The sequence below is a fragment of the Octopus bimaculoides genome, chromosome 10, assembly GCF_046866305.1.
Source record: "Octopus bimaculoides isolate indiv1 chromosome 10, ASM4686630v1, whole genome shotgun sequence".
NCBI classification, from domain to species: domain Eukaryota; kingdom Metazoa; phylum Mollusca; class Cephalopoda; order Octopoda; family Octopodidae; genus Octopus; species Octopus bimaculoides.
This window is the reverse complement of record NC_142937.1, coordinates 18081076-18095746: the sequence shown is the minus strand read 5'-3', so window position 1 is coordinate 18095746 and position 14671 is coordinate 18081076. Positions and strand designations below refer to the sequence as shown.

The following is a 14671-nucleotide window of genomic DNA, read 5'->3' as shown; positions in this document are numbered from 1 at the left end:
TAATTAGATAGATTTGCATCTATACCTATTATCGGATTTTGTTAGGGCCCCATATGGTAAAGATGTAGATGGGAAAATGTGGGTAGAGAATGATGTGCTAGCAACCCTCTCCCCCTTACTGTTTTACAAAGTAAACAACAACACAAATAACTACGCAGATGCAGCCACGGTTGAAACAAAACAAGAACAAGTATTATAAAGAGAAAAAGCAGCATGGTCATTCCTTACCCAAGTGACCTTATCTTTTATTTTTAATTACCCACAAAGGGCTTGCAAAGAGGGACAGTACAAGTGACCTTATCTTATCGCCCATCACTTGTTATGCGCTTATAAATTAGTTTGATAGTTGAGTTCTGATTGTATCAGTGCTAAATTATAAAACACATCAAACAGAAACAATACATCCAAATTCTTCAACAATAGAAGAATAAACAAATGCAGGGACCTAACCGGTCGCTATCAGTTTGTGCCTGTCGCCGTCGAGACTTCATATGTTCTCGGATCCCGCTTTGCCGACTTCCTCCAAAAAATCGGGATAACTGCGTCCGTCTGAGAAATGAGCTGCGCGAGGTTGGGTGGTTGTTGCAGTGAATATCACTGGCCATTCTCTGCGGCAACGCCCTTGCAATCAAGTTAGCGAGGCGCGACTAAACATGCCACTTGTTCTAGAGTATACACCCCGTTACTCCCTCCCTACACCCATCTTTTGCTGCTTTATCCCCCCCCCCCTTTTTTTTCTCGTTTTCTTTGTTTTCTTGGTGAGGTAGCTATGGGATTTTTCTCTCGATAATTTGGTCTTGTAAAAAACGACCGTGCGAACCAAAGGAGATTGCGACGAGAAGGAAGAGGCTCCTTTTAACGCGTCGCACGGTCGTCACAAAACATGTGCGCGCAAATAAGAGCCAATCAGGGTGATGAACACAAGGTCCAAACGGCCGAAAGCTAGATGTTAGCTGCTTCTTTATCATTTGTAAATAAATACCCGAGAGAGAGGTTTCACTACAGTCTTTTACATTTTCCATGATTTTTGTCTTTTTCTTCCTGTAAAAACATGTTAATTAAAGTTGAAACCACAGCTGTAAATGGGTAACCAACGCTATTTCTCCAATGAAAAACATGAGCTTGTTAATTAGCTCTCCAATTATCCAGTTAGTGTTACATGTTTAGTTGGTGTGTATCAACGACATGATATCTCCGAAGACATTTTGAATTTCTATACTGTATTTCGGATCTACTGCTTTAAATCGAATCCTATTTATCTTGAAAAACCAGTTCGCTAATAATTCAGTATCTTTAATGCACAAAATCGTTTCAAGAGTTCATCGATTCCCTTGGATAGCCACATAGAACTCTACCATCCGTCTCACAGGGGTCAATAGTGACCACTTTGCCTATCCCTACTCGTCATAGTTGCTTAACCTGTTAGAAATAGCCAAATCTCCTTTGTATCACATACTGTATCGTCTTGAAAATAGAAAAGACGCATTCGAGAATGTATTCCTACATAAACAAAAGGATTCGGTGCCTTTGATTATAGATCTAAGATGGTAAGCTGGCAAAATCGTTTGCCGGGCAAAATGCTTGGCGGCATTTCTTCCGGCTCTTTACATTCAAAGATCAACTTTGCCGTTCATCCATCGGGAGTCGATATAGTACCAGTTGAGCACTGTGATGGATGTAATTGACTTCCTCTCCCCACAAAATTGCTGGCCTCTTGCTCAAAATGAGAAGATTATAGGTCTGTCTGATCAGGGCTAAACAACAACATTAGCTACGACCAGGAAACCCCTGGGAAGTCGTTCGACATTATAAGAATAACAGCCTGATTTCTCTCATAATCACGCCGTATCATCTTAAAAATAGAAAGACATCTTGTACAATGTAGTTGTGTCCTACATATAGTTGCGGATCTAGTTTTTCTCATTCGCAAAATTAGTCCCCTTTAATTTTGCTCAGATTGCTTTCAACTTCGGTGTATTGATGCAACTCTGAATTTTGATTACGATCAACCAATTACTTTATCTCGTAAATTAAAAAATCTGATCTTATTTGGAGTTAAAGTTGGGAAATTTGCGTAATTTTAGCCAATCAACAGACAGCGTGGCATTAGCAGCTTGTTACCATGACAACCGCACGCTGTTTTGTGGTTCACTTCACTGTTGCCTGTGACTTCGTGGTTCACTTCATGTGTTTTGTTTTAATTTTCTGTATGTTAGTATATTACATATTTTTGAATTCTGCATGCAAAACATATAAGATACAGGTATTCTTTTCCTTGGGATAAATTCTTTGTTGACCAGTGTTATTCTTATCGTAGTTTACAAATCCAAGCATAAAAACGTTACTCAACTTTGGAGTTTTGGAGACAGACGCACACACACACATGAATGCATAAATGTACATATACACATATATAAATACATCCATCCATATGCACTTAAATATTAATGATGTGCGCAAATACATGACAGGTATGCCACAGTCGGATCGCCTTTGATGTATAAATCTGCTTGAGCAGGGCTGACTTGGTGTTAACATCAACAAATAAATATTTCCAACGCATTCACTTGAGTGCTTTCCAGTGACTTGACCTTCAATCCATTTTTTTTTATCTTAGACAAGATAATTAATTAATTAGTCCGCAAGTAAATCAATATTTTTAACATGAACATTTTGTTATATCGATACATGTTAATAGATACAGAACTGGTGTTTCATTGATGTATAAATGCATGAGAGAAAGAGGAAGGGGGGGGGCAACAAAAACCCTCACACAATTTACCGTTTGACAAACATTTTAACAGCACGGAGTGCACTGGTCCAAACCATGGTGGCAATTGGATAGCAAACCCATTAAACTATACGAAAACTTAAGTAGCGCTATGTAACACTGGCAGTGTAAAATATGGGAGGTTTTTATGCCGCACACACGCACGCACGTACACGCACACTCTCTAAAGGCTCTGGATTGTAAAACAAAATAAATACGCATGGATAAATGTTGTTTAACTCCAGGTCTCAGTCCTGATTGATGAATTTACATTGTCTAACGTGGTCCTTTCTTTTATAAGATGCTAAGTTGTAATTCGAAGAAACTCGGCTGTTATTTCTAAATGAACAAGCGACCACACAGTGGTTTCTTCATAGTCCTGAAGGTTATTATCGGAATTGGCGCTTCTTTCTATTAGCTAATGGACCACGATAATAAAACTTAGCGTGTGTGACATGGTATGGGGCGGTAAAATGTTGTCTGGTGTGGTGTGATGTGGCGGTGTGTTATGTTGTGTGTATATCTTCTTCTATCAATCAAATAGCTAACTAAAACGTTATTGATTTTATAACTCACGGTTATCTGCTACTGAGTACACAAACGGTACATTATTCATTCCTATTAGAAATTCTGTTGGTGTAGTGCCTGCTTTTGACTTTCTCAACATTTAACAAACATGATACTAATTGAAACTTATTCACCAGGGCAAACCAACGTTATTGGTTTCAAAAGAAAGATATAATAATATCCTGTGAGTTACGACAAACCGAACCAATGGAATACTGCAGGTCCCTAGAGCTTTCAAAATTCATATCCCATTGCTGCTACCGTCTAACCATCCTACCATGTTATCCTTGGTCAAGCAGTCCCCTGATCACAAGCATTCCAACTATGACCATCCTGTCTATTTTGCCCAGATGTGGGGTTTTTTTTTTTTTTTTTTTTTTTTTCAAGAAATTTTCGAGACAATTGTGCATATATGATTTGAGAAAGATTTGCATGCTATTCCTAGCTGGTCGTTCCTTTGTTGGCTCATTCATATTATGGAACGTGGACTGCTGCCAGCTTCGAGACCAAGCTTAGAATCTGTGGTATAGGGGTTCGACCAGTACATCGGTCCGGGTAAATGAAGGGGCTCAAGACTATCTGCTGGGCACTTCCCTAAAAGAAAAAAAGTTTTTAAAAAAAGTGAAAAGAAAAATAAAAACTCAACACTCTTAAATTTTGAGAAGATCCATCTTCACCATCTCGGGCCCCGAAAGTAGCTTTTGTTCCACCTTTCTCTCGGAAGCCCACGTCAAAACCTGTTTTTTTCTAAAGTCCCAGCCAACCCAGCAATAAATAGGTGTTACTATGAATGTGGGGAAATTACAGTAACCTTTATTGTTAGCACCCACAAGGACGGCGGGCTTGACCGTAGCTTCGTATAGTTTCTACGAGCAACCACTGGAGGTCTTCTCGCTCTGGGAAAATTTTCTTGTTTGATTTTCTTTTTTGTTTCTTTCCTTTTGTTAATTTTACTGTTTACACGCCTTCATGTAACCCCCACCTCATTTTCATATATTGTATTTATAGTACCATCCTCGATCTACTTGTAAACCCTTTGTAATAATTCGACCGTGCGAACCAAAGGAGATGGCAACGTAGACGGAAAAGACTCCTTTTTTCCATGTCGCACGGTCGAACACAAAATAAGATTTTTTTTTTTTTTTGGAGGCTCATCGTGAGAGATACGAGCCATAGTGCCAGTAAAAGAACTTATTAGGACAGACAACCGATATATAAGAGAGTAAGTTTATTAACATAGTGAAACTGTTTGTGTCTGTGTGTGCGTGCATGCGACATATATAATTAACACAGTAGATAAGACAGGCCTTCGTGTACAAGAGAATGTATACAACAATGTGAAGTGACGGACAGTCGTATAAGCAATAGTGTGTGTACAATATGTGAGAGTACAAGTGTGCGTGTGAATGAGAGGAAACAAAGAACATAGAAAGAGTGTCTGTAACATAGACTACAAGTCTCAAACACTGAGATAGAGAAATATCAGTTCGTATTAGAGTTACACAAGGAGATAGAACGTTCATACGCAGGAAGTTGTGACCAAGTAGCAGAGCTGTGGTATCACAATATGCGTGTTGAGCGTCGAATGCTGTGACCGTTTACCTGATACGGAATATTCTCGCTGGTTAGTTCTGACTGTTGCTTGTGGTGGAAACAGTCCACTCAAACAGTGTCGATATAAAACCGAGTGTCTTGATATTGGTGTGTACCTGGTGGTGGGGTTGCTGGCGCACGACATTGTGGTAGACAGTACATAGGTGGTGAAGACGTCGACGCTGGAACTGGCTGTAGCTGTGTTCTGTATGTGTGGTCAGCGACCAGACCTGTGAGAGATCTGAAATCGAAGACAATTCCCGTCGTTGGATCGGGCTTATTTATAGGCGAAATAGGGCTCATCGGAAACCCAGAAAAACTCTATTTCACGTGACCTTATCACAAAGCCACGATTGGACGTAATGCCCCCTTAGCAAGCAGAACATGGGGACAATTGCCGCGCAAATAAGAACCAATCAGGATGGTGGACAGAAGGGTCCAAGGCAAGATGTCGTTATCATTTATGATTGAGTGCCCGAGAGAGAGAGGTTTCACTACACCTTACTAATTAATAAAGAAATCATTATTAGCTCTTTCTTTTTCTAATGTTTGTGGAGACAAAATTTCTATACATCATCGTTTAACGTCCTCCTTCCATGCTGGCATGGGTTGGACTGTTTGCCAGGAGTTGGCCAGCCAGGAGCCTGCACCAGACTTCCGTGTCTGTTTTGGCATAGTTTTTACAGCTGGATGCCCTTCCTAACACCAACCACTCCGCAGAGTGGACTGAGTGATTTTTACATGGCACAAGCACAGATGAGGTCAGTTTGGCATGGTTTTTTCAGCCGGATGCCCTTCCAAATACCAACCACTTTACAGTGTGGACTGAATGCTCATTTTAAAAGCAGATGAAATAATAAAATTTATTGAAATTATTTTTCGTTCAATTACATCAAACTTTAGAAACGAACTAATATCCCCTCTCTCAGCAATACCAAGACAATTCCTTTGTGATAATATGATTTGCCACACTAAAGCCTGATTCGACTAGATATCAAGCAAGAAAAGGCAGCAGTAAATATAATATCACTCTACGTATTTGCGTATCAGATATATCTTTTAATACTTTGCCTGATTTAAGGCGTTAGCACGCGAGGCAAAATGCCTTTACGTCAAGGTTTACTTCGCCTTTCATCTTTTTGGGGCCGATAAAATAAAAACCATTTGAGCCCTGGAATCGATGTAATCGTCTTACCCACTCCTGTGAAATTGCTGGCCTTGTGCCAAAATTTGAAACCAATATTTTGCCAGAACTTTTGAAAGTTGTCGCCACTAAAATTATCTTTCCTCTTTTTACTATATTCTAGTTGTAATATTTCTTTCTGATAAAATTCACCAGTTTCAGCAGTGTCTGCAATGAAAAAGGAATCGCCACCCAGTCAAATACTTTCAAGTTTAAAAATCATGAAACTTTTTCCGTATCCATTCTGACATGACCTTACTGAACCTTTCCGTCTTCTTTGCAGCTGCAACATCTCTCTTTCTCTCTCTCTCTCTATCTATCTCTCTTTCTATATATATATATCTATACTATAAAAGGTAGATTTTTCTCTGTGTGTGTGTGTGTGTGTGTGTGTGTGTGTATGTTTAAAATTCATACATTTACACAATTCCAAATTTCTTCGATTAAACAATCGCAACTAATATTCTAAATACAATTTGTTAGGTCACTGCGTCATTTTTTCACTCCAAAAAATTCCTAATAATGAATAAAATACATAAAACTACAGAAGTAAACATTTTCTCCCTAATAAAATTTAATTTCCTCTTTCTAATACAAATCCTTTCAACTCCTACTTTCTCTTATGAACCTTTACGAACAATCCAACAACAAATACAAAAAGAAAGGAAGGAGAAACACTGACAGTAAAAGAAAACTATTTCAGTATCAAAACTGAAACAATCACATTTCGATAGTGTAATGACAATTTCACTTTAATGATTTCATTTTAATACTACATACATATATACCTCATTCTAATTGGCGGGAATTGTAAGTTATTTCTAACTCGTCCTTCACCATGATAGCAACAGAAAAAAAATAGTCACACATCTTTTTCAAATACGATCGACAAACATTTATTCCCTACAAACTGAGTTTTTTGGAAAATCTTTTCGTAAATCTTGAGATTAACACCCGCACGATTACCTACCTAACCCTAAAACCCCAATTCTAACACTGTAGTGAAAATCGTGCGGGTGATAATCTGAAAATTTAACAATCTTTTTTAAAACACTTTTACTTACTAACATTTTTTTATTTTTCTCCAGCGCTCGCTATTTTACTTTCGTTCTGGTCTTACGACCCTCCGTGTTTGTTTTCGTTCGGTTTCCTTGTATGTCTCCACTATCCTGTTTTTATTCCCAACTAAACAAACACTTGACCATCTTTCTTTTCCTCGAGGAAGTCCTAAGGATTGGACGTCTATCTTTTCTCTTTTCAAAGAAAATATTTCTCCAGCGTTCGCTATTTTACTTTCGTTCTGGTCTAACGACCCTCCGTGTTTGTTTTCGTTCGGTTTCCTTGTATGTCTCCACTGTCCTGTTTTTGTTCCCACCTTTGATCCTCCATAAATCTAAAATTTTATTTTGTTATTTATGGGAGCAACTGTCTTCGAATACTCGTATTGTCGTTCAATGCTCAGAATGAAGAGTAGATAGACAGCCGGCAGTGATGAAGGGTCGTTCATTATGTTACTTGTCCTGTTTTCCATTTTTTCTCTCGTTGTTTGCGTATTTAACTCATTTGTTTTCGTATTTCATGTTGTTTACACTTGGTGACGTCCTGTAGACACACAGACACACATATATTACGTATTGAACTCACTCTCTCTCTCTCTCTCAAATTCTGTTGTGGTTGACTTTGCTTTTCATCCTTTCAGGAGCAATAAAATAAGTACTAGTCAAGTACTGGGGTCAATGTAATCAATTTATCCCCTCCCCACAAAAACTGCTGGCCCTGTGCCAAAATTTGAAACCATTATATTATGTTGTATTACAAGAGCCAAAGGCCTCAAAATGGTGCATATCCTTCCTGTTGTCCCCTTTCTGGCATCCAGTATGTAGAATCTTCAACTAACTGCACATACAAACTGTTTCCAAGTCTATTATAATGTATGACTTAATATTATGATGTATATTATAATATATAGAATTACTTTAGGCAACACTATAGCCCTGGGCTAACCGAAGTCTTATGAGTAAATTTGGTAGTTGGAAATTGAAAGAAGCTTGTGTGTACCTTTGTGTTTGACCCCATCACCACTTAACTGGTTTTTGGCTTGTTTACATCCTTGTCGACTAGCAGTTAGGCAAAACGAGACTGATAGAATAAGGACCAGGCTTAAAAATAAATACTAGTTAATTTATTCCATTAAACTCTTCCAGCTGGTGCCCCAGCATGGCCACAGTCCAAATTCTGAAACAAGTAAAATATATTATATTTTCATTATGAAATGAATCATTATTATTACTAGGCAGGTGATGAGCTGGCAGAATTGTTAGCACACAGGCTGAAATGCTTGGGGGTATGTCATCAATCTATGTTCTGAGTTCAAATTCCACTGAGGTTGACTTTGTCTTTCATCCTTTCAGGGTCAATAAAATAAGTACCAGCAAAACACTGGGATTGAGGTAATTGATTAGTCCCCTCCCCCAAATTTCAGGCCTTGTGCACTGACAGAGTTGTTAGTGTGTCAGACAAAATGCTTGTGTATATATACAGTATATTGTTGGCACTCCGTCGCTTACGACGTCGAGGGTTCCAGTTGAATCATCAATGGAACAGCCTGCTCGTGAAATTAACGTGCAAGTAGCTGAGCACTCCACAGACACGTGTACCCTTAACGTAGTTCTCGGGGATATTCAGCGTGACACAGTGTGACAAGGCTGACCCTTTGAATTACAGGCACAACAGGGAGAAAGTGGTGGAAGAGTACAGCAGGGTTCGCCACCATCCCCTGCCGGAGCCTCAGGTGTTTTCGCTCAATAAACACTCACAACGCCCGGTCTGGGAATCGAAACCGCGATCCTATGACTGCGAGTCCGCTGCCCTAACCACTGGGCCATTGCGCCTCCACATATACAGTATATATATATATACATATATATATATACACAAACACACACTCAGATTGTTAAATGAACAATGTTGTGAATGTAGAAGCTGCCATGAAAGAACAGAAAACACTAGAACCTCACCTTGGATAGAAATCTAGAAACATCTGAGATGTTAGCACAACACACAGCTAAGTTCTGGGTCATCCTCCTGTAGTGTAGGTTTTCAACTTTATGAATCGAATATTGAAATATCCTCTTTCCATTGTTGTCTTGATGGCCTGGTGGTTGGCAATGATGTTAGTATGTAATTGACTTATATTTAGGTTGGGTTCCAATTTCCACTTAATTTTAAACGTTCTTTTTAACTAAAGATGGTGGGAAGTGAATAGTCAAAGTAAATAAAACCTTTATAAAGATTGCACAAAGTAATTAGCATGTGAGGTAACAAGAAATGGGTCACAGCTGGAGTGTCTAATGATAATAGATCTTCAGGTAGACTAAGACTAATCTGAAGTGAACAGGGAGATAAAGTAACTATGTATGTAGGTGTGTGCAAACAAGAAGTTTGCTTTCAATGACCAATAACAAAAAAGGTGTTTAAATATCTCCTGCTTAACTTGGTTATTGTTGTTACTTTGATGGGTAATGGTTAAAGGTGTTGGTAAGTAGTAACATAATGTAAAGGTGATTTCACTCTCTGCTAGGAATTACTAGTGGGGAATTCTATGAAGGTTTTTTTTTATTATAATATTTCTCCAAGGATGAAGAAAAATTCTTTGTTACATCCCAGGGAGTGTTGAACCTTGGCAAGGTACGTCCAGCATGTCTTATGTACACACCTTTACCCACAAGTTTACCAGGTTCTTCTCCCAATAAATGCTGTAAACAAAAAAAAACAAGACACTTAAATTTATCACAGCATCAGATCAATAATCAATAAAAATAGATTTAAATATCTCATTTCCAACTCATTTCTTGGAACTGCTTTGGTGGCCTGGTAGGTAAAGGTGTTGGCAAGTAGTACTTTAATACATGGTAGAGATTTCAGTTTCTGCCAGGAATTACATGGTATTTTTCTCAAATGTGGAAAAAGAAAAATTTCTATTTAGTCCCAGGACAGTACTGAATTCTGGCCATGATGTCCAATGCTGTCTAATCTACAATTTTATTAATAGGGCAACCTCCATCCCTCAGTAAATGCTGTAAATCACAAGATATCTAAATTTATCATAGCTTCAGCTCAATCATCAATAATGATGAAAATTAGACTTTAATATCTCTTTTTTCATTCCCACATTGTTCAGTGGCCTGGCAAATAAAGACATGCTTGTAAGTAGCGTTTTGATTTATAGGTGGAGGTTTCAAATAATGGCAGGAACTAAACAGCATCTTAAATTTTTTTTTTTACCATTTCTTAACTTTTATTTAATTATCACTTGAGATACAAAAAAAAAAAAATTATAAAAGTGAACACTATTAGTAAGAACACCTCACTGCATGTCCTGGGCAACATTGAAGCTGGTTGTTAATTATATGTCTTTCCTTACATGGCACTGCAACGAAAATAGTTATATAACAACAACAATAATAATGGTTTCAAATTTTGGTACAAGGCCAGCAATTTTAGGTGGGGGGATGAAGTTGATTACATCAACCCCCAGTGTTCAATGGAACTTATTTTATCAACCCTGAAAGGATGAAAGGCATAGTTTATCTTGGAAGAATTTGAACTTAGAGCATGAAGCCAGACAAAATGCCACTATGCATTTTGTCCAGCACAGTAACGATTCTCCCAGCTCAACACTTTTCTGTACAACAATAATAATCCTTTCTGCTATAGGCACAAGGCCTGAAATGAAGGAAGGGGCTAGTCAATTATATTGACATCAATGTTCAACTGATACTTATTTGAAATGTACAGATGGACAAAGTCCTACTAAGCATTTTCCCCAGCGTGCTAACAATTCTGCCAGCTCGCAATTTTTATATGCATTAATAATAATAATACAAACAAAAAGAGTACAATGGGATATTAAAATCTATCACAGAATTAGATCAATTACTAATGATGAAATATCTTGTTACTCACAGGATATAACTTCTGGGTTGATGGGTGTTTAAGTGAAGACCTAATACATAGGTGCAGGTTTCAATCTTGCCAGGAATTACAAAGGAACTTATTGAATATTTATATTTAACTCTGCACCAGGTGTTCTACACAGTGGTTTACAAATGTCATTAGTGATGAGACCACAGCTCTAAACTCTATAGAATGTTTGTAGAGATAACTTAACAGTGATCTGACACAAAAAGGTAAGGCACAGTATTATAAACTTTAATATACTTGGTATTGGTGACGAGCAGGCATAAACGTTAGCATGCCAGGCGAAATGCTTAGCGGTATATATATATATATATATGTTTGTGTGTGTGTCTGTGTTTGTCCCCCACAACATCGCTTGACAACCGATGGTGGTGTGGTTACATCCCTGTAACTTAGCAGTTCGGCAAAATAGACCGATAGAATAAGTACTAGGCATCCAAAGAATAAGTCTTGGGGTCGATTTGCTCGACTACAGGCAGTGCTCCAGCATGGCCACAATTAAATGACTGAAACAAGTAAAAGAGTAAAGCGTATTCTTGTTATCATTGACTTCACACCTGTATATTTTTCTTCACTAGCAAGAGTTTGTAAAGTAATAAAACAATGACATTAGGAAAACAATATTAGGCTGGAAAGAAAATTCCTCTGCATTTCAAGATGGGGAAAGAAACAAATACTTCTTTGGTCTTGATATATTTAATCAAGATAATATGATCTATTTAGTAGATTATTTATTTCTTAGGTATAAAATTCTGCAGGTTTTGAAGCAAAGAAACAATATCATTTTTAATCTTTCTTAGATCATTGCAACATTATATAGAGTAAAAATAATTTATTAATCGTGGAAAGACAATAGTCTAAGATGAAGCAAAACTTCCGTATTTTTAGTGCTACAATTTTTTCTAAGTAACTTGGGCAATATGTAATCTTGTATTATCATATAAGAGCAATATTCATTGGGCAATTGACCAATGAAGTGTGCATTTTCTGCAAATTTTTATTTGCAGAATGATACTTCTCTGCATTAACTGCTTCATTTTGGTTTAACATTTAATGATAGATGAAACCCTTCATACACAAAGCGTAACTTTTTTTGAGATGTACTGATTTAGGGATGGGCTCTCCTTTTCCATTAACTGCTAACCAATGAAGTTGGATATGATTATAGAGAACCCATTTTTCATCACTTGAGTTGATTGTACCCAAGAAAGGTTCAGTAGCAAGTCTATTCTCCTAAGACATGCAGAGGGCAATTTTTTGATTAAGCTTAGAAAGACCCACTGATTGAATTCAGATAAACTTTAATCATAAAACACTGTCATGATCTCGGAAATGTAACTTGAATGAACTGTTTTGCAAATTCTTATGCAGTTTGCTTTGTATCTTCCTCAAATATGGTTTACAGATGCTCAATATTAACTGAGTTTAGTCATTCAGATCAAAAGAAATATGTGAGAGAAAAATTTCTCAAATGAAATTAGCCAAACCATTGTGCACAGGTGCAGACACAGAAAGCTTCATCTCCACAAACAGAATGAATATTTCTTGTCATTTCATTACTGAAGAACCTCTTTTCAAAGCATATAGCATGCACTGTCTGATACGGATCTGATATAAACTCATTTTAAAAGGGTAAAAATTGATATGAAGTAATCTGCAAAAAAAAAAAAAAAAGAGAAAAGCATTAGAATGTAAAAATTAATTCTTATTTTATTGTAATTTATTGAAGTACCCTCAAAAATGTGATGTTCTCTCCAACCTAATAGGTAAAAACAGAATAAATATATATTAAAAAAAAAAACCCATGGGTTCCAAAATGATGACAGGGTTTAACAAAAAGATTTTTATTTTCAGTGGCAACCAAAATAAATACACAGCCATACCAAGAGTTAATCAAGTACCGAATTACCAAGTACCACTACCTAACTGCATTTGCACCTGCAATCATGCATCAGACTTACTGCATATAAATATTAATTTATATTGTGTATATATATATATATACACAAACACACACACATTTATATATATATTTAGTTGTACTACTAGATTGGAAGTTTTGTTTTGATGGTATATTTATTGTCAGTTCCTTGTCTTTTTCTTTCCATTTTTATTTTACTTTTTTTTTGTTACCGCAGTTATTTCTTTTTAAATTAATTTGTTTATACAAGAGATATAAGAAAATAGTGTCCTTTCTTTATACAAGGTGGTCATTTACATAGGTGAAGCAGCAAATAGCACTGAGTATGATGATGATGATAAGAGAGAGAGAGATAAAGAAGAAAGAACAAAAGAAAGAGAGAGATATATAATAATGAAGGTGGAAGTGGTGATGCTTATATATCCCATGGCAATCGTCTCAATAATTAAAACATGGTTGCTAAAATGAGGGTGGTATAATTTTGGCAGTTTGACCGCGGCCAAGTGAAGGGCGTGACCCAAACCAGGACATTTTGTACTCAAGAGTATCTCGAATCATCTGCTGCTCGTCTTGTGTGAATTTCAGGAGAACAGACACTGCTCGGATTAGTTGCAGGGCCTGCAACAAAAACAAAATAAAATGTTACAATGGAATAAAAAAAAAAATATATATACAAAAATATTGAGAATATCTAACATCCTTGAAATAATTGTAAACGTGTTGGTGTGACTGTATGAGAGGATGTGGTAGCCAGAAACTGGAAGTAGCTCATTACATATATGCATGGAAGATGGATGTTAAATGATGATGATATATATATATGGGTGGGTGGGTTATTTCTGTCATCTTGTTTTGACATTGATTGATAGTTGTAAACGAGTGTCACCATCATACAAGCAGTGTCTTTCATTTCCTGTTCCATGAAAAACATGTCTGAAATTGAGCAAGCATTACCTTATTTGAAAGCTGGCAACTGTTGACAACAGAAGGGCATCTGAGCATGGAAAATCTGACTCAATACATTCTGTCCAAGCAAGCATGGAAAATTGAACATTACAATGATGATAAGCAAAAAATGAAAGGAAAAAGAAAAGGACAAAAGTGAAATTTACTTCATTCTCTCGGCTCAGCATAAACTTCAAAACAACATGTTTCAGGTAGAGGAAGTTGACGTCTTTCTCGTCGGCTTTAACTCGGAATGAATCAGTTGCATGAACTGGAAGATCGGAATGAGTACGCATGTGGTTTAACTCAAGGCTTTTGGCATAAGCCTCGTGAGGCAGCTTATTAAGGCTAGTGGATATATTTACAGACTGTTCAAGATTGTTTTTTCTCTTGAGAGGAGGTGTGTTAGAGGAGTCCCGATTGTCTGGAGGTAGATTGTCATTTGGAAGCGCTTGGACTTTCAATTCTTTCTGAAGAGTTTTCCGTAGATCTATTAATTTTTGCTGTTGGCTCTTCAGTGTCTGCAGAAAAATAACCATTAAAAACATAGAATTATATGTGTGTATGTATATATATATATATATGAATGAATGAATGACAAAAGAACAAGAATCATTAACTTACAGATGTTTCTGCTATAAGCAATACATTTCAGAGCTCAGTGCTTGTGCAACATCTTGTAGCTTCCTAAGAGCCATTTATACATATAGTT

General features: G+C 37.0%; 1 protein-coding gene across 8 annotated transcripts in view; it reads right to left on the bottom strand.

The window, feature by feature from the left end:
- Positions 1 to 12777: 12777 nt before the first annotated feature.
- The window catches only part of LOC106883985 (uncharacterized), a 74594-nt gene continuing 72700 nt past the window's right edge, over positions 12778 to 14671 (bottom strand). For 5 of the 8 annotated variants that reach the window (XM_052971065.2, XM_052971066.2, XM_014935145.3 and 2 more), the window contains 2 exons: positions 14127 to 14480; positions 12778 to 13632 (listed from right to left, as the gene is read on the bottom strand). In XM_052971065.2, coding sequence (XP_052827025.1) covers positions 13474 to 13632; positions 14127 to 14480 — 513 coding nt within the window. In that variant the 3' untranslated portion in view covers positions 12778 to 13473. The remainder of the gene's footprint in view (positions 13633 to 14126; positions 14481 to 14671) is intronic. The other 3 variants (XM_052971067.2, XM_089358441.1, XM_089358442.1) reach the window with 2 other exon arrangements.